This window comes from Hyperoodon ampullatus, assembly GCF_949752795.1.
Source record: "Hyperoodon ampullatus genome assembly, chromosome: 10".
NCBI lineage: Eukaryota > Metazoa > Chordata > Mammalia > Artiodactyla > Ziphiidae > Hyperoodon > Hyperoodon ampullatus.
Window position 1 is genome coordinate 74088863 of NC_136923.1, and position 20229 is coordinate 74109091.

The following is a 20229-nucleotide window of genomic DNA, read 5'->3' on the forward strand; positions in this document are numbered from 1 at the left end:
CACGCGGGGTCTTTCATTGTGGCGTGCGGGCTTCTCTCTGGTTGTGGCGTGCGGGTTTTCTCTTCTCTAGTTGTGGCGTGCGGGTTCCAGAACGTGTGGGCTCTGTAGTTTGCAGCAAGCGGTCTCTAGTTGAGGCCCGCGAGCTCAGTAGTTGTGGGCTTAGTTGCCCGCAGCATGTGGGATCTTATTTCCCTGACCAGGGATCGAACCCGCGTCCCCTGAATTGTAAGGGGGATTCTTTACCACTGGGCCACCAGGGAAGTCCCTGGACAGTCCTTCTTTATTTTATTTATTTCTTTATTTATTTATTTGACAGTCCTTCTTTAGATACTCGAATACCTTTTTTTCCCTGCTAGGGAGGGTCCAGCCCTGGGCGCCCATCTCTGTGGACTTAAAGTTTCTTTCCAGCTTGGGGCGGGGGTAGAGCGGGCACTCTCACTTCTCCCCTTTCTCCTGGCCCTTCCTGGGCCCTCCTGCGACCTGGGTTAAGTGGGCAGGGGTCTGGGAGGGTCCCTTCCCGCCGAGGGATCGGCCAGAGGGCCGGATCTTCAGGCGGGCGAGAAGGGCTTGTCTAGGATTGCCGTGCAGCGCCCTCCCCGCGGCCCGGGCAGCCGCGGCCCCGGGCCCGGAGCCCAGCAGGGGCGTGTCCCCGCGCTCACCTGCCATTGGGCAGGTGGGGCAGCCGGAGCTTTGGCAGGGGCCGTATTATAAATGCGGAGCCGGTGGCAGCGGAGCCACGCACGTCGCAGGATGGTGGACAGCGTGTACCGGACCCGCTCCCTGGGGGTGGCGGCTGAAGGGCTCCCGGACCAGTACGCGGACGGAGAGGCGGCGCGCGTGTGGCAGCTCTACATCGGGGACACCCGCAGCCGCACCGACGAGTACAAGGCCTGGCTGCTCGGGCTGCTGCGCCAGCAAGGCTGCCAGCGGGTGCTCGATGTGGCCTGCGGCACTGGGTGAGCCCGGGCAGGGGCCAGGGGACCGGAGTGAGCGGGAGCGGGTAGTGGGTGGCGGGTGGGGACCCGGGTGAGCGGGCGCCGGGGGACCGGGGTGAGTGGGGACCCGGGGCATTGGGGCGACGGAGTCGGCTCGGCCCGGGCAGCCTGATCGCAGGACTACGGCCGGGCACGTCAGGGCAGCCTCCTCCGCCGACCCTGAGCCGGGCGGGGGCACGACGCCAGGGCCAGGAATGAGTGTTTGCCCAGGCAGAACAGGCAGGGCGAGGCCGACGATGGCAGGACGGGGCCCAGGAGACCCAGGGTGAGAGCGAGGGTGTGGGCACATCGGGTGGGGAAGGCGGGTTCCGGAGGGCGGCGCAAGGGCCAGGCTTTGGGGCCACACGGACGTAAGCTCTGTTCGGGCTCCAGCGCGGCAGCGTTAACACTTGTTCGACATGTGCCTCGAACAAAGTACTGTGCCAGGTGCTTTTGATACATCAGTTTTTTAAATCCTCACAAAACCCCATGAGGTAAGAAGTGATATCCATTTACAGCTGTAGAAATTTGGCCTCAGAGAGGTAAAGGTGGAGAGAAGATGCGGACCCGGGTTGTTTAGGGTCTGACCTGTGCTCTGAACCACCATGCTGGGAGTTCCCCGGTGGCCTAGTGGTTAGGATTTTGCACTTTCACTGCCGAGGGCCCGGGGTTCAACCCCTGTTGGGGGAACTGAGATCTCACAAGCCCTGTTGCCCGGCCAAAAACAAAAACAAAAAAATCATGCCATATTACCTCCTGTGCTCAAGTTACCTAACTTCCAGGAGCCTCAGTTTGCCCCATCTCTCAAATGCGGATAACACCATCTACCTTACTGGATTGCCATGAGGATTAATGCACATTTGTAGAATACCTGACTCGGTGCTAAAACAAAAAAGAAAAGTTGCTACCGGGTTCTCAGCAACAGATTTGCCAGGTCAATTGAGGTCAGTGGAGAGAGGCTGGGGACAGGATATAGAGGAGACAGAAGTGTCCAGCACAGGGTCTCCTCCTTGCTTTCCCAGGCCCCCCTGACTGCCCCTCTCTGCCTGTCATCCCTGGTCCTGCCCAGGGTGGACTCCATCATGCTGGTGGAAGAGGGCTTCAGTGTGACAAGCGTGGATGCCAGTGACAAGATGCTGAAGTATGCGCTTAAAGAGCGCTGGAACCGGCGGCACGAGCCTGCCTTTGACAAGTGGGGTACGTGGGTCCAGCCAGGTGCCCTCAGCCCAGCCACCAAGGACACGGTTCTCTCTGCCCTGGGCTCCTTAAGCTCCTGTGGTGGGGTGTTTGTTTTCCTCAAGGGAGACAGTAAAACCACTGTCATTTCCCTGAAAAGGGAGGCTTAGGCACCAGAATGAGGTATTGAGTATGAGGGGCTAGTTTTAATTATGTTTATAGTGTCTTGTCTTTCCCCCATAAGCACAGAGCCTTCCTTCCCACCCATGGCTTCCTCCTCCCTGGGCCGCTCTTCCCCTTCACCCTCCATGTCCATAATGATCCCCTCCCCCTGACTGGATGGGGAGTCCCTGGGTGTGTCTTGAAGGGGAAACTGAGGCAGGACTCCACTTGGTGGAGGTGGGTACTACTGGTACCGTGGTGCCACCCTGATCCCTCTTCCCCTTCCCGGCCCCCAGTCATTGAAGAAGCCAACTGGATGACTCTGGACAAAGATGTGCCCCAGCCACCAGGGGGTGGCTTCGATGCTGTCATCTGCCTTGGAAACAGTTTTGCCCACTTGCCAGACTGCAAAGGTGAGAGAGGATGTGGCCTTGGGCATGGACACTGCTTTGAACTGTATCCTTTCCAGGCCCCTGGGGAGGAGAAAGAGGGGAGGGAGACTGGTGCTGGGGGCCCTGAGCAGACGCAGCCTCTCTGTCCCTGGCCGGCGGAGTTCAGGGGACCAGAGTGAGCACCGGCTGGCCCTGAAGAACATCGCGAGCATGGTGAGGTCAGGGGGTGTGCTGATCATCGATCATCGCAACTACGACCACATCCTCAGCACAGGCTGCGCACCGCCAGGAAAGAACATCTACTATAAGGTGGGGCCCCTGGGGGAGGGGCCGCCCAGAGAGGGAGGTGTGGTACTGGGGTCCAGGTCCCACTGGTAGTTGCAGAGGCTAACGCAGCTGGCACCACCACCTGCAGAGTGACCTGACCAAGGACATCACAACGTCAGTGCTGACGGTGAACAACAAGGCCCACATGGTGACCCTGGATTACACGGTGCAGGTGCCAGGGACTGGCCAGAGCGGTTCTCCTGACTTGAGGTACCCACCTGGCAAGGCAGGGCGGGTGGGGGGGGCGGGGTGAGGGTGCTGAGACCACCGGTCCTCATGGCTGGTCGGGGGCTCTGTTGCAGTAAGTTCCGGCTCTCCTACTACCCTCACTGTCTGGCATCCTTTACGGAGTTGCTTCAAACAGCCTTCGGGGGCAAGTGCCAGCACAGCGTCCTGGGTGACTTCAAGCCTTACAAGACGGGCCAGGCCTACATTCCCTGCTATTTCATCCACGTGCTCAAGAAGACAGACTGAACAAGCCCTCAGCCCTCTGCCCAGGCGCTGCCAGGCTCTGTCTGGGGAGGAGGGGACCAGTAGCCCCACACCAAACCCAGCTCCCTCCAGTGCAGATCTTGGGGGTGTGGGGAGGGGCAGACTGCAGCTGGGGGCCAGGGATTTGGGTTCAGGCGGATGGAAGGCTGAACAATATAGTTTATGCCTTTTTCAGGTCCTGTATACCTTGTGTTTGTATCAGAAGGATCAGGCTCCTGCGGTGCCCACCCTGCCCTCCCCTGAGTTTACTCCGCCACCGGCTTGCTCTTCTCCACACCAACCTTTTACACCACAACACCAGCAGGGGGCGGCATACGCTTTATTTTCAGCCACAGATGGGGCTCCCTCAGGACCTGATCCTTCCTCCTGAGCAGAGGGGTCTTTGTCTTGGAGCTGGCCTGGAGGGCGGACAGGTGGGCAGAGGATGCCTCCTGAGCTCTCTCGGGGCTCCCGATGCCACTCGGCACTCAAGGCAGTGCCTGGAGGTAGGCAGCGTTCAGGTGGGTCGGTGGCACTGGCCTGAGAAAGAGCCTTTGCTCTCTCAGGTCTCTGTGGAGATACCTTTAGCCCCTGCGGGCAGAGTCCCAGGCTGCAGGAGGCTCCTAGCAGGCAGCAAACTTGCGCTGGATGCTCTTGTACCGGAGCAGCTCGTGCTCGCTGACCGAGGGCTGTAGCCGGGCCGCAGCCTGCAGCAGGTCCTCCATGGTGAGCAGCAGTGCCGAGCTCCCGGGCTCCAGGCCTGGGGGTGACAAGGGGAGGTGAGGCCAGCTGGGGCACAGAGGCTGTGGTCTCTGCCCAAGCAGGGGAGCACCCTGGTAGGCACCTTCTTGCCCAGAGTCCCCCAGTGGTCAACAGTCCCTCCTCTGAAATCCAGAACCAGGCCTGGTGCCCACTAGGTCCTTGGCTGACCTCTGGGGCTGGTGAGTGGCTCACCTTCCTCCAGGTCCCGAACCCTGCGTTTGAGGGCAGCTGTCATGGCATCGGAGCATAGGGAGTAGAGGTCTGCGCCCGTCAGCTGGGGCGGGCAGTGGTCCAGCACGTCCACCAGGCTCACAGAGGGCTCGAGCCTGAATCTGTTGTGGGAATACAGGAAAGAAAGAGACTTACCTGGCATCCCCTACTCTGTCAGAAGGCATCCCTGACCAGCTTATTGTGCACTCTGCACTTATCCCCTAACCATCCCAAGGCCCAAGCCCTATGGGGGTCTCCCTCTAACAGGGCATACTTGCGCGTGATGGCGCTCAGAACACGCAGCTGGGAGGCGCGGTCCTCGCTCACTCCCACAAACACCAGCTTGTCAAACCTTTAGGGAGACAGGTGGGTGTGAGTGCCAGGGTGCCTGGCATGGGGGTGGAGAGGCACCGAATGGGGGTCAAAGGACAGGCCCAAATGGGCCTGGCGGAGGTGAAAGGTATGGGGCGCACACCTGCCGGGCCTCAGAAGGGCAGAGTCCAGGAGGTCTGGTCTGTTGGTGGCTCCAATCACAAACACATCCTGAGTGCTGTGAAGCCCATCCAGCTCGGCCAGGAGCTGAGACACCACCCTGTAAAGGAGGAAGTGAAGGTGAGAGTGTGCTTGGTGCATCCTCAGCCTCTGCCCTGCTTGTGGTGCTCCTTGCAGGCTGTCTCCACAGGGCCCCCTGCCCGGTTGTGCTTTGTGTACCCCTCCACACAGGCCTCCATCTCCTCAATGCCCCACACCCAACTCCATGGCCCCTTTTAGCTTCCGTTATACTATCGCAGAACCAGAAGGGCAGGAACTCTTTGGGCTCCAAAGACTAGTGCAACCTGTCTCACATCCCTCTGTCCTGGACCCCAGATTCCATTCTGGCTCAGACCCCCACCTGTCCATCACACCTCCAGAGTCTCCACTTCGCCCCCGGCTTGGGGCCAAGGAGTCCAGTTCATCAAAGAAGATGATGCATGGAGCTGCGGCCCTGGCCCTGGCAAACACTTAGGAGAGAGAAGGGCCCACAGGACGGGGAAGCCCAGGGGGGTTTGAAGTCAGGAGATGGGGAGGGAAACCCATGTTGACAATTCCTCACTAGCAGTTCAGGTAAGAGGCCCCACCCAGCAGGAACCTGACCTGGGGAGAGGAAGACTAGCAGTGACCGCGAGCAGCCTGAGGGTAGGGGCGGCTCGAGGGCCAGAAGCCCTGCCCCCACACCCCGCTCACCTTGCCGTACATTCTCCTCACTTTGGCCCACGTACATGTTGATCAGCTCCGGCCCCTTCACGCTGAGGGAGGGGATGGGAGAGGGTGAGACTCCTCAGATGCAGAAACACACAACACACCTCCTGCCCCCTGCCGCTGCCCCCAATCCACCCGCCCTCCCTGCCAGGCCCCCTCGCCACCTGAGGAAGGTAAGGCTGCACTCAGTGGCTACTGCCTTGGCCAGGAGGGTCTTGCCCGTGCCAGGGGGCCCGTGGAGCAGAAGGCCGGAGCGCCTCAGGCCCAGGCTCAGCAGCTCAGGGTGCTCTAGAGGGAGCTGAATAGTCTCCAGAATCTCCTTCTTCACCTCCTGCAGCCCACCCACATCGTGCCAGGACACCAGGGGGATCTAGGAGATGGAAAGGGCACAGTTGGGCACGTGCTGGTGGAGGGAGCTCTGGTCCCACCTCCAAGGACCTGGAGTGTCTACCTTGGGGGCTCCGACAGCCTGGGAGTGAGCTGACTGCAGCTGCTCCAGCGCCTGCCCGAAGTCCTCAGCCAGGAGAGGAAAGCCAGCAGCACACAGCTCCCCCTCATCCTCCTCACTCAAGCCACCTGCCCAGCTGCAAAGGAAAATCCAGGGAGGCCTCTGGAGGACCTAACCTGAGGTCTCCTCCCCATAAGGGCCCTCACCCTCCTCCCTTCCTCACCAGCCCCTACCCACCCATACCGCCTCTTGCCGCCTTGCCCCTCCTGTGCCCAATTTCTTTACCCCGAGTTCTTGATCCTGGTGCAGGCTGCCCGGCTGCTGTGGGTCAAAAGGGCATAGAGATCCCCTACCACAAAGCCCTGGGGAACCACAGAAGAGGACACGTGAGCAGGGCACAGTAGGCAGGAACCCATGGGGGGCTGGACCCCTGGCTGGAGCAGAGGCCCATCACTGACGCCTCGGGTTTTCTACCCTCACTCGCACACTTGCATGGCAGCAGGACTGAGTACCCCCGGCAAAGAGTGCAGGGCGGCCCGTATCCTGCCTGGGTACTCACTGCACACCGCCGTGCCAGCTGCGCCAGGTTCACCTCTTGGCCCAGCGGGAGGTGGGCAGTGAGGGCCCGCAGTATGCTGAGCCGCTGCCCCTCTGACAGCACAGGCACCTCCAGCTCGTGAGGAAACGCTGTCTGCACATCCACAGGCAGGTCCTGGGCCCGGCTTGTGGTGGCCACGACCATCAGGGGAGGGCAGCTGCAGACAGGGAAAGGGCAGCACTCAGGGCAAGAAGGTGGCCGGCAGGCCCTGAGCACTGCCTCGTCCTGAGGCTGGTGCAGGAGGGCAGGGAGGAGGGCAGGGCTGGGATGGGACCGGGAGATGGGCACCCCAAAGCTTCCTGGATGGGGCATCCCCCCCACACAGGGCGCTCAGTGAGGGCAGAGGCTGTGCTTTAGTGTCCCCCAAGAAATACCAGGGACTGCATCCTCCTCCCTCTGGGTACCCCCATGCCCCTCAGCTCAGGGTTGCCTGGAAAGCTGCCAGATGGGCGGTAGACGTCTAAGAAGCCACTGAGGGGGTGGTGAAGAGAGGGCTGGACCCTACCCCCTTCCAGGCCCAGCGCTGGATGATACCTGGTGAGGGGGTCTTCATCCAGGAGGAGGCGACGCAGTGTGGCCACCACACGGGCGTCCTCGCCTAGCCCATCACGGTCCCGGCCCAGCAGGTCCACAGCTGTCAGCAACAGAACCACAGGCCGGCAGCGCCCGGCCCGGGAGAAAGTGGCCTGCAGCTTTGTCTCCACAGCCCCGCTACTGTCTGCACAGAGGCTGGAGCAGGGCACCTGGGGAGGGGGTCCCGATGGGCCTGTGAGCAAGGGGGCAGGGGTGACTGGGGCAGGAGAATGGGGGGAGGAGTCACAAGAAGATACAGGCCATCTCTCTTTGGAGGGCAGGGATGGGGGAGGAAGGTAACACTGCCCGAGCCCTAACTCTTCTTTACCCTAACCTCATTTCCTGGACTGTCCACCAAAACCTGGGAGCATCGTCCTTGTTGAAAGCATCTCTCAGTAGCTCAGCATCATGGGACTATGCCTGACCCACTGGCCCACTAGGCTGAGGTGGCAGGGTCAGGCTTGTAGCCAGGGGGAGAGGGAGAATCCGGGCTGGGGAGGAGACGTGGTTGGGACCTACTCTCCAGGGACCCTCACCTTCAGTAAGTGGAGCCCGAGGCGGCTGCAGGCGGCAGCGACTGCAGTGGTCTTCCCACTGCCTGGGGGGCCCCGTAGAAGAACACTGCCTGTTCCTGTCAGCAGGGCACCCCTGCAACCAGAGAAGAGACGTCTGTTTCCTCCATTCTGCCCAAATGTGAGAGTCCCCAGTGACACAGGGCCCTTTGGATCCAGAAAGCAGACACCGTCCTTGAAGCAAACCCCCTCCCCAACCCCCGGGGCTGTCGCCACATGGTGAGGCCATATTTCCCACACCACCTTGGTACTCTGGTAGGGGCATGGAGCATATCCAGCAGCTGAGACTAATTCTCTTTTGTTATCAAGAAAGCCTTGGCTATTCTGTCTGGTTTGGATTGTACTGGGCGGAATTAGGGAGGCGTGTGTGGCTACACTTAGGCCAGTGGTATGAGGACCTGTGTCTTTCAGGTACAGGATGGTGAAGGTCAGGATGGCTAGTGGGCTCCCCAAGGGGGATGGCAGTCTCAGAGACAGTTGTCCCCGATGGAGATTCTTCCTCCATAGCTGACCCTGGAGGACAGTGGTTATCCCAGGAAAGGAGCCTGGGAATTTGCTTACAGAAAGGACATGGGCTAGTGGCCTGGGCCTAACAGTTGGAGGGAGGTCCACCTAATTCCACTCTGAACAGGGCATTAGGAACTAGTTGTCTGGCCTGCCGCTCCTCCAGGGACGTTCTGAGCAGGTTTTTCTCACACAGAGGCCTCACTCACCCTGGCTGGAGGCGAGGCTTCAGGGCAGCACAGAGCTCGGTCACCAAGCCCTCCAGGCCTGGAGGAGACAAGCTGCTCCAGGGAGTGGATTCACCTGAAGGGAGCCTTGGAACAAGGCTCAGGGTAGAACCCACCTGTGAAAGGTGGGAGGAAGCTTTAGTTTCTAGAAGTTTTTTTTTTATATTTATTTTATGGTTAATTTACAATGTGTTAATTTCTACTGTACAGCAAAGTGATTCAGTTATATAAACATACACATTATTTTTCATATTCTTTTCCATTATGGTTTATCCCAGGATACTGAATATAGTTCCCTATGCTATATAGTAGGACTTCGTTGTTTATCCATTCTATACATAATAGTTTGCACCTGCTAATCCCAAACTCCCAGTCCGTTCCTCCCCCACCCTCCTTCCCCCTTGGCAACCATAAGTCTGTTCTCTAGAAGTTCTTTCTGCTCCTTTCCCCAAGTCTACCCCCACCGCTAGGGCCTCACCAAGTACAAGGAGGTGTGAGTGGTGTCAGCTACGTAGGCCCTGGTTGGCCCATCCGGAGCTTCCCCAACTGTTTTCTTCACTTTAAAAAACATCTCCCGCCACCTGCAGGAAAGAGGCCCAATGAACCCCAGATCCAGAGCACACACACCCCTCCCCAAGGGCAAGGTGGCTGTCTCAGTCAGAGGTCCACTGCAGGGACAAACTCAAGAGCAGCATAAATAAATGTCCCTAGACATGGCGGAGGTGGGGAGGAAGTGGGGGACGTGGACGAAAAGGAAAGCAGATGGTCTTTCTTATCTCCCTGACTGGATCATATGCATTTTTTTTTTCTGTGGTGCGTGGGCCTCTCACTGCTGTGGCCTCTCCTGTTGCAGAGCACAGGCTCTGGACGCGCAGGCTCAGCAGCCATGGGCCTAGCCGCTCCGCGGCATGTGGGATCTTCCCGGACTGGGGCACGAACCCGTGTCCCCTGCATCAGCAGGCAGACTCTCAACCACTGCGCCACCAGGGAAGCCCAATCATATGCATTTTGAGCACAGGAACTGTGCCTGTCCTCCACATCCCTCATGACAACATCACCTGAGGGTGTGTTTCTTCAAGTAAATGGCCTGCCCACCCACTCCAATGGGAGCAGCCACCCCTGCACCAAGCAGTGACCATCTGTTTTCACTGGCTTCAGAACACAGTCTCTCCCTCAAATACGTACCCACCAAGGCCACCCAAAACCTCAGAGGAAAGAGTCCCTTGGCTCTTATTCAAGCATCCACAAAATCTAATTGCAGGCAGATTCCTTCATAATGACATTTAATGATTAATGATTCTCTATTTTGGCTGCACATTAGAATTATCTGTGAAACTTAAAAAGAAAAATCAATACTCTCAAATATTGTATGATTCCATTCAGTAGATTAGTGGCTGCCAGGAGCTGAGGGAAGGAGGGAACAGGGAGTGACTGCTAATGGGGAGGGGTTTCTTTCTGGGGTGATAAACATGCTCTGGAATTAGTGATGTTGATGGCACAACCTTGAGAATATACTAAAAGCCACCAAACTGTACACTTTAAAAGCATGAATTTTATGGTATGTGAATTATATCTCAATTTAAAATTAACAGGGCTTCCCTGGTGGCGCAGTGGTTGACAGTCCGCCTGCCGATGCAGGGAACACGGGTTCGTGCCCTGGTCTGGGAAGATCCCACATGCCGCGGAGCGGCTGGGCCCGTGAGCCATGGCCGCTGAGCCTGTGCGTCCGGAGCCTGTGCTCCGCAACGGGAGAGGCCACAGCAGTGAGAGGCCCGCGTACCGCAAAACAAACAAACAAAAAAATTAACATTTTCCTTCCTTTGGAAAAAAATAAAGACTGCACAGGTCCCAGCCTCACCCTGCTGCTCTAATAGGTCTGGGGTGGGACTCAAGCATTTGTATTTTTCAAAAGCTCCCAGCCATAACCAGGGCTGTGCAGTCACTGGCTAGTGTCAGAGTGAGTTAGGGTTACTCAGCCTACTAAGGGGGTGGGTAGCAGAGAGCAGTCACTAGTCCAATTTTCCAGGTAAAGAAATGAACTACTCCCATCTTTAATCCTCAGGCAGAACAGCAATGACAGAACCTGGGCCTCTTTAAGGTCCAATCAGGGTGCAAATTCCTTTGCTCAGCGTCGCACAGTCACAGAACTGCTCCCTCTGGCAGCAGAGGAGGGTGGGGGTGGGAATGCTTTCAGGTGGAGGGGGAAGCATACCAGGTTAGTATTATGAAACTCATGTAACTATAACCATAGGCAGTGACTGTGGTAAAAACTAGAACATAAGGAAAACTGTCCTACTGTTATTCATTATAAATAAATGATGGAAATAAATAAATAAATAAATGATGGGTGGGTCCATAACCTAGACTGTCAATCAAGCTGAACATCCTGAGTCAGAGTGCATATGGCAGGCAGTGGAATCCAAGGAGGAGCAGCACTGGGGTGGGGAGGGGGGAGGGAGACATGCCCACCCCTCTTCCACGGAGAGTGGAGGGACCACCTCAGTGAGTACACGGGCCAGACCTCTGGAACATATCTGGACACTGCTGGGGAACACCGGGTTGCGTTCCCGAGAGCCAGATGGGAAACAGTGGAGCTGGAACCCATAGGCCTGGTGTGGGAAAGTGGAACGCTGGGGAGTCTGAAGGGGCTATAGTGGACTTCCTTGTCAGGGATCACAGAAGCCTCCCTGCAGGCCTTCCCTTACCAAGTCCAAGAAGTGTGGCTAAAGCACTCATCTCTGTCCTTGGACCCACCTGTCCACCCCGACCCTGCTTTCCAGGACCTGCTCAGGGGGGAAGAACCATGTGCTCAGCACCCAGAGGAGGGAGACAGGTCTCCAGGGGGCTGGAATGGCAGAGGTCCAGGAACAGGACGGGCTTGCCAGTCTGTCTCAGGAGGGCCTAGTGCCTGTTTTCCTTTCAAAGTACAAAGGGTGGGCATTCTGCAGTTTTCCTACAGAAAGCTAGCTCATAGACATTTGCTATATTTAAGATGGGATACAGAGTAGGAAGTGACGGACAGCAGCCTGGCATTCTCCACCAGGACCCAGTTGTAGATTTGAACTGGGAAAGCTCAAAGAGGTGCCCTGCAGCGCCAAGTGGGATTACATGGGGCACTACCAGCCCCTTCCTCTGGGTACCATAGCCCTGAGACTGGGGAGACAGAGTGCTGGCCAGAACCCAGCTCTGAATACCGACCAAAGACGAATCAGGTGCTCCAGACAAGGCGTCCCTCTCTTGGCAGAGGGCCCAGGCTGGCTCGGCCCGGGACCTTGGGCACTATGGCTCTTATGCCCAAGTTCCTGCAGGCGGGTCCCACCACCTCAATGAGATTTCCTGGCAAGTTGGGTTAGTGTGCCTACCAGCTGTCTTCACCTTCTAGTAAATCCCTACAGGAAATCAGTCCTGGGGTGTGGAGCTACACATTCTTCCCCCTTCACATAAGGCCAAGTGGTCTCTGAATTCTTCGTCTCACCATCTTACATGCAACTTCTGTAGTCAGAGTCAACAGGAGGAGGAGAAAGGCTGGACTCCTTGTTTTGGGTCCCTAGCTCAGTTATGCTCTATTTCTCATTCTGTTGAGGATAAGGAAAGGGGGAAGGCCTCCCAAGGACAGCAGAAATCCCTCCCTCCCCTGCCTTGGGAGACAGGATTGAAAGCAGCATGTGCACATTCCATCCATTAGGATAGAAATCAGGGCCTGGGTCTCCTCCTGCTGAGTGTATCGGAGGTGTGGCCTAAACAACACTGGTTAAGAATGGAAAGCAAGGAATCCCACCTTGGTCTAGGCCATTAAGCTGTTCTAAATGCTTTACTTTATCATAGGACCACCAATCGATTTGAAGATAAACACCCCCAAAAGCTAGTAGGCTGTGGTTCTTAATTCTTTTTTCAGTCACACACCTATTTGAGAACCTGAAGAAGGTATGTGCCTTCTGTCCAGAAATATGTGTGACAACAACAAAATGTTCCTATGCACAAAATTATTCCATTCAAGTTGAGGACTCCTGCACCCAGGTTAAGAATCCCAGCTGTAGGAAAGGAGGCAGCTGCATACCTGGGCAGTTTCTCTGGGCTTCCTTCCAGGATCTCTACTTGCCCGACTGTTGGCACACACAGAACATCCCCTTCCTGGACTGCCCTGTAACACAGCAGTGGCCCTGGTCAGCTCACAGTGGGAGTCAAGAGCATGGGCCTGACACGTGCCCGCACAGCCAACCCCAACATGCAGACTATTCTTAGGGGCCTACTGCCCACCCAGAGATCCCAAGTAGTTGTACAGAGAACAAGTCTGACCTAGAAAGAGCTGCAGGAAATGGCAGAGAGGCTAGAGAGGGGATCAGAGACCAGAGAGGGGCAAAGCAGGATCCCGGCTGCTTTGGGGTCCTCCCAAATCAAAGTGGTTTCTCAGTTTAGGATGTCTGGATTCACCTCCTGGTCCAGATTACTCTTCTATTGTCCGCCTGACACAGCAAGAGGCTTCTAGCCACAATATTGCCTTAAACTGTGGCTTTTTAAAATCAGATGCTCTGTGGTACCTGAATCTAAGGCATGGGATAGGAGGAGAGCAATGAGGGTAAGGTGCTATCCTCCTGAAAGGGGGACGCAGCTAACCTGGGTGTCTGAAAGTGCCGGTAAAGAACATGGTCATAAGTTCCATTAGTGCTGTAGTGAGGAGAGGACACAATTTCGATGTGTAACTCTTTGGCAAACGGAGGCCCAGGCAGCACTGAGCAGCTTCCTTTGTCTTCAGGGGTGCTGGAGCCCTCCAAGTATCTCTATTAGAGAAATAACCACCACCTTGTAACCTTCTCCCAAGGAGTCAGGCTCTACCCAATCCCTTAGCAATCAATATTTCTGCTTCCATCCTTTATCCTTCCCATAACCATAAGGCTTGTGGGAGAGGAGACCTAAGGTAGCAGAGCTGAATACCTATATCTTCCTGAGAAAACAGAAACCTCTCCTTCTAATGGGCACCAGGAAGAGATTTCTGACTCTGACTTTTCTCACTCTCCCTCCAAAAAGTTCACCAGGAAAGATAACCATTCCGTAATACCTTTATACTGGCCCAGAGCCAGAGAAATAGTAAAGACATTTAATGTCCACAAGTCATTTGAGTGACACCAGGCAGCCACTGGGAATATTAATTGGACATTAGTGGGGACACTCTGAATTCAGGCTGTAGTTAAAGGATATGATCACAATGAAGCTGAAAGGGCTGCGTTAGCTGAATGAGCTCCAGTCTGAGTAATCCAGTATTTTTCCTCCATTCAGAAGGAAATCCACACCTAACTCCCATTCGTGCATATCTTATATCTCTTTTTGACATCCCATAGCACTAACTGGCTACGCCAGCATTACCTAATATAACTTTCTACAGTGATAGAAATGTTCTATATTAACATGTGGCTGTTGAACACTCAACATATGACTAAAGCAATTAACGAACTGAATTTTTTACTTCATTACTTTCAGTTATTTAAAGTGCCACCAAGGGGCTAGTGGCTTCCATACTGGACAGCGCAGGCCTAAACCATACAACCAGGTGCTTAATTAAACAGTAGACTATATTTGTACCCCAAAAATAATTACCTTCTTGAAGTAAGCTTCTTAAAAGGCAGAAACCAAAAACTCCTCCTGGATATATTTAATAAAATATTAAACTTAAACACCAAGCACTAAAGATAATAAAGAGCCCTTCCCTTCAAGGAATTTACAATGTACAGTTGAGGATTAGACAGATTACATGATCATAACAAAACAATAAAATAAATGCTCTCTGAAAGGTACAATACAAAATGCTATAGTAAGAAGAAGTAATGTTAAATTTGTGGTGGTGAGATTATATAAGGCTTTGAGAAGATAGTGCCACCTTTAGATGGGCCTTCAAGGAAAGCATGGTAGTATTTTAACCGAGGAGGCTAAAAGAATAGGAAGGAACTTGAAGTCAAGGATAGCGTGAGCAAAAGCTGGAGGTATCCTCCTCCATACTACCCAGTACAATACTGGATACACTGCAGCAATTCAACAAACAACCGATTAGATTTAGTAGATTAATATATACAAGTGGTAATTTGACCGTAATTTTCACCTTTCACCCAAATCGTGAAAGCCCTTCCCATGCACCACCAACATGTTTTAATTGTAGAGAATGGGTAAACAAGGCTAAGAGGCAGTAAGTGAAAAGTCCAAGATCTAAGGAGTAAGGGACCTAAATTCTACAGCTCTGATCTTCCAATTCAGTTAAGACAAAGAAGAGGGAATAAAGACGAGGAAGCATTCCTGACCTCAGTCTGGTATCCTACCTGAATTTTAAGCTCTCCCACCTCCAGGGGCTCACAGCCGAGATTAAAAGCCAGAGTAGCAGGCACGAGGGCCAGTCCGTCAGCGAGGGGCTCTCCCAGCTGCCCAGAGCTGGGTCCCAGCCTTTCACAGAGGTCCCAGCGAGGCTCTAGGACCTGCACCGTGGCCAAGTGTGGCTGGGAAGTGTTCGATGACTCTCCAGCCCGGGTCACCCACACCCATTCGCCCTGGAAGAGGCTGAGGCTACGAAGACAGCTCCGGCTCACCCCCAGTGCATCTCCAGTCCCTCCCAGAACTCCCCGGAGTCGCCGGACTGTGCCAGAGGCCGCGAAGGAGGACACCACCGGCGGGGGTGGGGGCCGGCTGCTGTCCTCAGTCTCCGGACCCAGTTTGGCCCGCCCACGGAGCTCAGTCACAGCTAGTCGCGTCCCTGGGCCCAGCAGCCCTTGTAACGCCGGCCGCGTCTCCAGCACCCGCGGTCCGGGTACTGGCAGGGTCTCTCCGCGCCTCACCAGCAACGGCCCGACTCTCGGTCCGAGCCCGGGCCCAGACGAGGTGCCGAGCAGCGCCCAGCCCAGCGCCGGGGGCCGCCGCACCGGCCGCGCCCGCACCCATGCCCCGGAGCCCAGGGCCAGGAGCCGCAGCAGCGCGTGGCTCACCAGCAGCTGCGGAGGCCCCGGCCCCTGCTCTTCGGTGCCCGCGCCCGGTCCCTCCAGGGCTGCCACTAGCAGCGCCGGCCCTGCCGGGCTCTCCCCAGCAGGCCGCAGCGCCAGCACCAGGCCCAGCCCCGCCGCAGGCCACGGGCCCCCGGGCGGCAGCAGCACCGCCAACGGGGGTGTCTCCGTCGGGAAAGGCTCCAGGACCCGCAAGACTGCCAGCGCCATGGTGACAGGAAACCAACAAGCACAGAGCACAGCGAAGGAGGGCGCCTTCGGGAGCCGGAGAGCCAGACGTCCAGGCGGCTCACACGCCGCTTCCGCTTCCGTCAGGGGAGGTGCGAGGGGAAGTGGGCAGGACGTCGGATGCAAGAGCTTGCTCCGGGAGGGTGAGCTGCGCCTTGGATCGATCCGGGTGGTGTCTCGGTGGCAGTAACGCAGTCACTGTGGTCGGGTAGTCTACGCAAGCACCCTTTGAGAAGTGTTTACAGGGATTTACCTTCCACCCCTGCTTGGGGAGTAACGTCCTGTCAATTACTCTCCCCATAACATGTACTTAACAGTTTATTGAATGATCAATGAACGGTCATTGTGTTCTGCACCAAACTCGGCCCACTGCTGGGAGCTATGGGTGGAGTGTTTAGGAAGGAGTCCACTCTGTGGAACTGTAGGCACTGAGGTTTGAGGGTTGTGGGGAAGGTTGCAGGAGGGAGTGGTAGGATTATAAAACTGCCTCAGACGGGCTTAAGGGGATATGTAGTGGCTGCTGGCTGAATTACTACATGTGATTCATGTAGCCCTGGAGTGTTTGGTGCTGCCACACCTGTTCCAACACATCCTACACAAAACCCACGTTCCAGTGTTTTTTGTCCTGTTTGTTCTACTCCCACCAAGCTTGAAGCAACGACAAAGTAGCCTCACTTTTTCATCTCTCCAAAACCAGATGCTCTCCCCCCACCAATCCTTGCAGACTGGAGATCCATTCCTACTTTCACCCTACAGAGGAGTGGGCAGCAGAGCAGACAGAAGAGAGAGGTTCAAGGCTTCAGTCATGAGAACCAAACCAACAGCTTGCTTCCCATCTGCGCTGTTACTTAGAGTTCATCCTTGTCTCCACCTCCACTGCTCTGTATAAAACACTTGGACACTGGCTTGCCTCACTTTCAGTTATTAACAATATTCTTGCATTTAGAATCAATGGATTGGGGAATTCCATGGTGGTCCAGTGGTTAGGACTCCGTGCTTCCACTGCAGGGGGCACAGGTTTGATCCCTGGTTGGGGAACTAAGATCCCACATGCCGTGCGGTGTGTCCAAAAAGAAAAAAAGAAAAAAGAAAAAAAAAAAGCATCAGTGAATTGGTTGGTGGCAATCTCCTCTTTCTGGACCTTGCATTCTCTTCCTTGCATTCCCTGCCTAACCTCCTTTCCTTCATCTTGAGGCAGTCTTCTACTTTGTACATTCTACTTTCGTGCAAATCTGAGAGGTGAATATTAGATTTACATGTTATAAGGTATTTTTTTTTGATGTGGATCATTGTTTTCAAATTAATTAATTAATTAATTAATTTATGTTTGGCTGCGTTGGGTCTTCGTTGCTGTGCGCAGGCTTTCTCTAGCTGTGGCAAGTGGGGGCTACTCTTCGTTGCGGTGTGCGGGCTTCTCATTGTCGTGGCTTCTCGTTTCAGAGAATGGGCTCTAGGCATGCGGGCTTCAGTAGTTGTGGCACGTGGGCTCACTAGTTGTGGCTCACAGGCTCTAGAGCACGGGCTCAGTAGTTGTGGCACACGGGCTTAGTTGCTCCGCGGCATGTGGGATCTTCCTGGACCAGGGCTCGAACCCATGTCCCCTGCATTGGCAGGCGGATTCTTAACCACTGAGCTACTAGGGAGGTCTGATGTGGACGATTTTTAAAGTCTTTGTTGAATTTGTTACAATATTGCTCCTGTTTTATGCTTCGTTTTTTTGGCCGTGAGGCATGTGGGATCCTAGCTCCCTGACCAGGGATTGAACCCACACCCCCTGAACTGGAAAGTGAAGTCTTAACCACTGGACCGCCAAGGAAGTCCCTATAAGGTATTTCTATTCCCTAGAGAGACAAGAAAATATTTTTTAAATGTTTGATTATATTTCCTAGTCCTAAACCTGAAATTGCCCAGTTCTACATCTTTAAAACAGCTTGCAAGAGTGTACTAGGGGAACTTCCCTGGTGGTCCAGTGGCTAAGACTCCACGCTCCCAATGCAGGGGGCCTGGGTTCAATCCCTGGTTGAGGAAATATATCCCACATGCTGCAACTAAGAGTTCACATGCTAGTTCGCATGCCACAACTAGAGATCCTGCACGCGGCAACGAAGATCCCATGTGCCACAACTAAGACCTGTCACAGCCAAATAAATAAATATTAAAAAAAAAAAGACGGACTTCCCTGGTGGTGCAGTGGTTAAGAATCCGCCTGCCAATGCAGGGGACACAGGTTTGAGCCCTGGTCCAGGAAGTTCCCACATGCTGCAGAGCAACTAAGCCCATGCACCACAACTCCTGAGACTGCGCTCTAGAACCCCTGCTCTGCAACAAGAGAAGCCACCGCAATGAGAAATCCGAGCACCACAATGAAGGTAGTCCCCCACTCACTGCAACTAGAGAAAGCCTGTGTGCAGCAATGAAGACCCAACACAGCCAAAAAAAAAAAAAAAAAAAAAAGAATGTACTAGGTACCTGAATTCACAAGGATGGAAGCTCCCATTTGATAGGTCTAAATTATTATGTGGCTCTGTCCCCTGCCTCTCAGAGGAACCAAGAACTGGGAGGATGGTGGGGTGAGTCCAAAGAGGACATGCCCCCTTTACACAGTAGGAGGCAAGCTCCAGGCCTCAGGGCTATCATGCTCCTTGAGGTCTTGGGAATGGGTAAATACATCTGGTATCCTGCCTGGATCAGCATCCATACAGACACAAATATCCATCCACAAATAAACGTGCTTTCCTCCTAGGCTTTTCCCCCAGCGAATAATGGTTGGCATGCCTTCCACTCTGCATTACCTTGAAATCATCATTTGTCACTGAATGCCAAATATTACTTCTGTAAGATAGCCAGGAGCCTAGATTTTGTTGCCTTTACTTCCATACCTCTTGCTCTTCAACCTGCTGTAACATTCCTTCCATTCTTCTGAAACTTTCCTACAAAGATCATCTGTAACCTCTTAACTGCAGAATATAGGTGAGGTTGTTTGATTTTTTTTTTTGACAAAAAATGTATTTGTTTATTTGAAATTTAAATTTCACTTGTTTTCCTATATTTTATCTGGCTGCCATGCCAGGAGCATCCTATTTTACAATGAAATCATGCCTAAAAGGAAGACAATCAGCAGCAGCCTAAGTTTCATGATAAAGTATTTAAAACCACTACGACATGCATTGTTGAAAGAACACAAACAAAAACTTATTTTAAAAAACATAGGCTATACTAAAGTAGAAAACAAAATCCAAAGGGAAAGATAAGTCATCACTCAAAGATCCTTTTAATACACATGGATGGAACCCCACTGGGTTCCAGTATCCTCCTAAGTTCTTCACATGTCATCCATCCTTTGTATCACAGAGGTGACAAATCATCCTGAATTCCCTTCTTGGAGCAGAAGGGACTTGGACCTGAGTGCAGGGTCCTGGGAAAGTCATTTGCAATGTGTTTTCTGGTGGCGTTTGAAAGTCCCCAGCTGACAGAAGGCACTGTGACACTTGGGACACAAGTAGGGTTTGTGCACAGAGTGAGTGTGTCAGTGACTGTTGAGGTTCCCGCTGTGGCTAAAGACTTTGTCACAGTGCTCATGTCGGAAAGGCTTCTCCTTGGTGTGGATCCTCTTGTGAGCATGCAGCGTGGAGTCGTGGGTGAACTTCTTGGGGCAGAAATCACGGCAGTATGGCTTCTCTCCTGTGTGGATTCGCTGGTGAACCTGCAGGTCCGAAGGCTGCATAAACCCTTTGGAACAGATATTTCATTTAAAGGGTGTCTCTCCCATTTGTGTCCTCTGGTGAAGGGTAAGCTGAGATGGATAAGGAAATCTCTTCTTGCATACCATATTCATAGGGTGCCCATCCCCAGGCTTCTTTTCCCTCAGGAAGACTGGTTGGTCCCACTGTGCTAGGTGTACCAACAGAATGGGACCCAAGTTGTCCTGAGAATTCTCCTTTGTCCAAAGATGTGGCTTCTTCCTGACGCACTTCTTGGGAAGTGGGACTGTTGGCCTGTTTCCACTTGAAACATCTTAGACTCCTCGAAGAACCTCTTCTGTATCCACTGATAGTGGAAACTTCTCCCTCAGGACCCTTGAGAATTTCAGGCTCTTGAGATGCTGTTTGATCTTGATCTTACTCAATGTTTCTCTGGAATCTGACACTATTGACCAATCCTCTTATACTTCCTTTGCCATTATGACACCAGTTTACCTCCTACATTTCTGATGGCTTCCAGAATTCATCCTCAACTCCTCCCTTTCCCTTACCATCCTCCCCACAATCCTGTAATCAACAAATCCTGAGCAACCACAGGCTTATTCTTAAGCCTTCTCCAGTAGTCAACCTGCTACTGGAGTTGACTTTCTGAAACATATTCCTCCAGCCACCTCTAGGTTTGTGTAAT

The 20229-nt window shown here is 54.1% G+C and overlaps 2 protein-coding genes across 6 annotated transcripts; one reads left to right on the plus strand and one right to left on the minus strand.

Annotated features, from left to right (window-relative positions):
* Window positions 1-711: 711 nt before the first annotated feature.
* On the plus strand, window positions 712-3697 carry GNMT (glycine N-methyltransferase; the record flags this gene model as incomplete). 4 transcript variants are annotated; one of them, XM_079713835.1, is made up of 6 exons in its annotated part: window positions 712-956; window positions 2008-2171; window positions 2609-2725; window positions 2871-3013; window positions 3120-3241; window positions 3334-3697. In XM_079713835.1, 6 exons carry the CDS (start codon window positions 712-714, stop codon window positions 3503-3505), a joined length of 963 nt encoding a protein of 320 aa, XP_079569961.1. In that variant the 3' UTR covers window positions 3506-3697. The 4 variants fall into 4 exon arrangements, with proteins under 4 accessions (XP_079569961.1, XP_079569960.1, XP_079569958.1 ...); XM_079713834.1 differs by having other exon boundaries at window positions 2044-2171; XM_079713832.1 differs by having other exon boundaries at window positions 2080-2171.
* A 135-nt stretch (window positions 3698-3832) lies between these two features.
* PEX6 (peroxisomal biogenesis factor 6) lies at window positions 3833-15822 on the minus strand (the record flags this gene model as incomplete). 2 transcript variants are annotated; one of them, XM_079713504.1, is made up of 17 exons in its annotated part: window positions 3833-4262; window positions 4457-4596; window positions 4749-4826; window positions 4950-5066; window positions 5367-5475; window positions 5699-5760; window positions 5878-6083; window positions 6165-6297; window positions 6447-6523; window positions 6721-6916; window positions 7294-7502; window positions 7869-7980; window positions 8618-8751; window positions 9114-9216; window positions 12693-12776; window positions 13250-13413; window positions 15205-15822. In XM_079713504.1, 17 exons carry the CDS (start codon window positions 15820-15822, stop codon window positions 4126-4128), a joined length of 2679 nt encoding a protein of 892 aa, XP_079569630.1. In that variant the 3' UTR covers window positions 3833-4125. The 2 variants fall into 2 exon arrangements, with proteins under 2 accessions (XP_079569630.1, XP_079569629.1); XM_079713503.1 differs by having other exon boundaries at window positions 14941-15822.
* Window positions 15823-20229: the final 4407 nt, after the last annotated feature.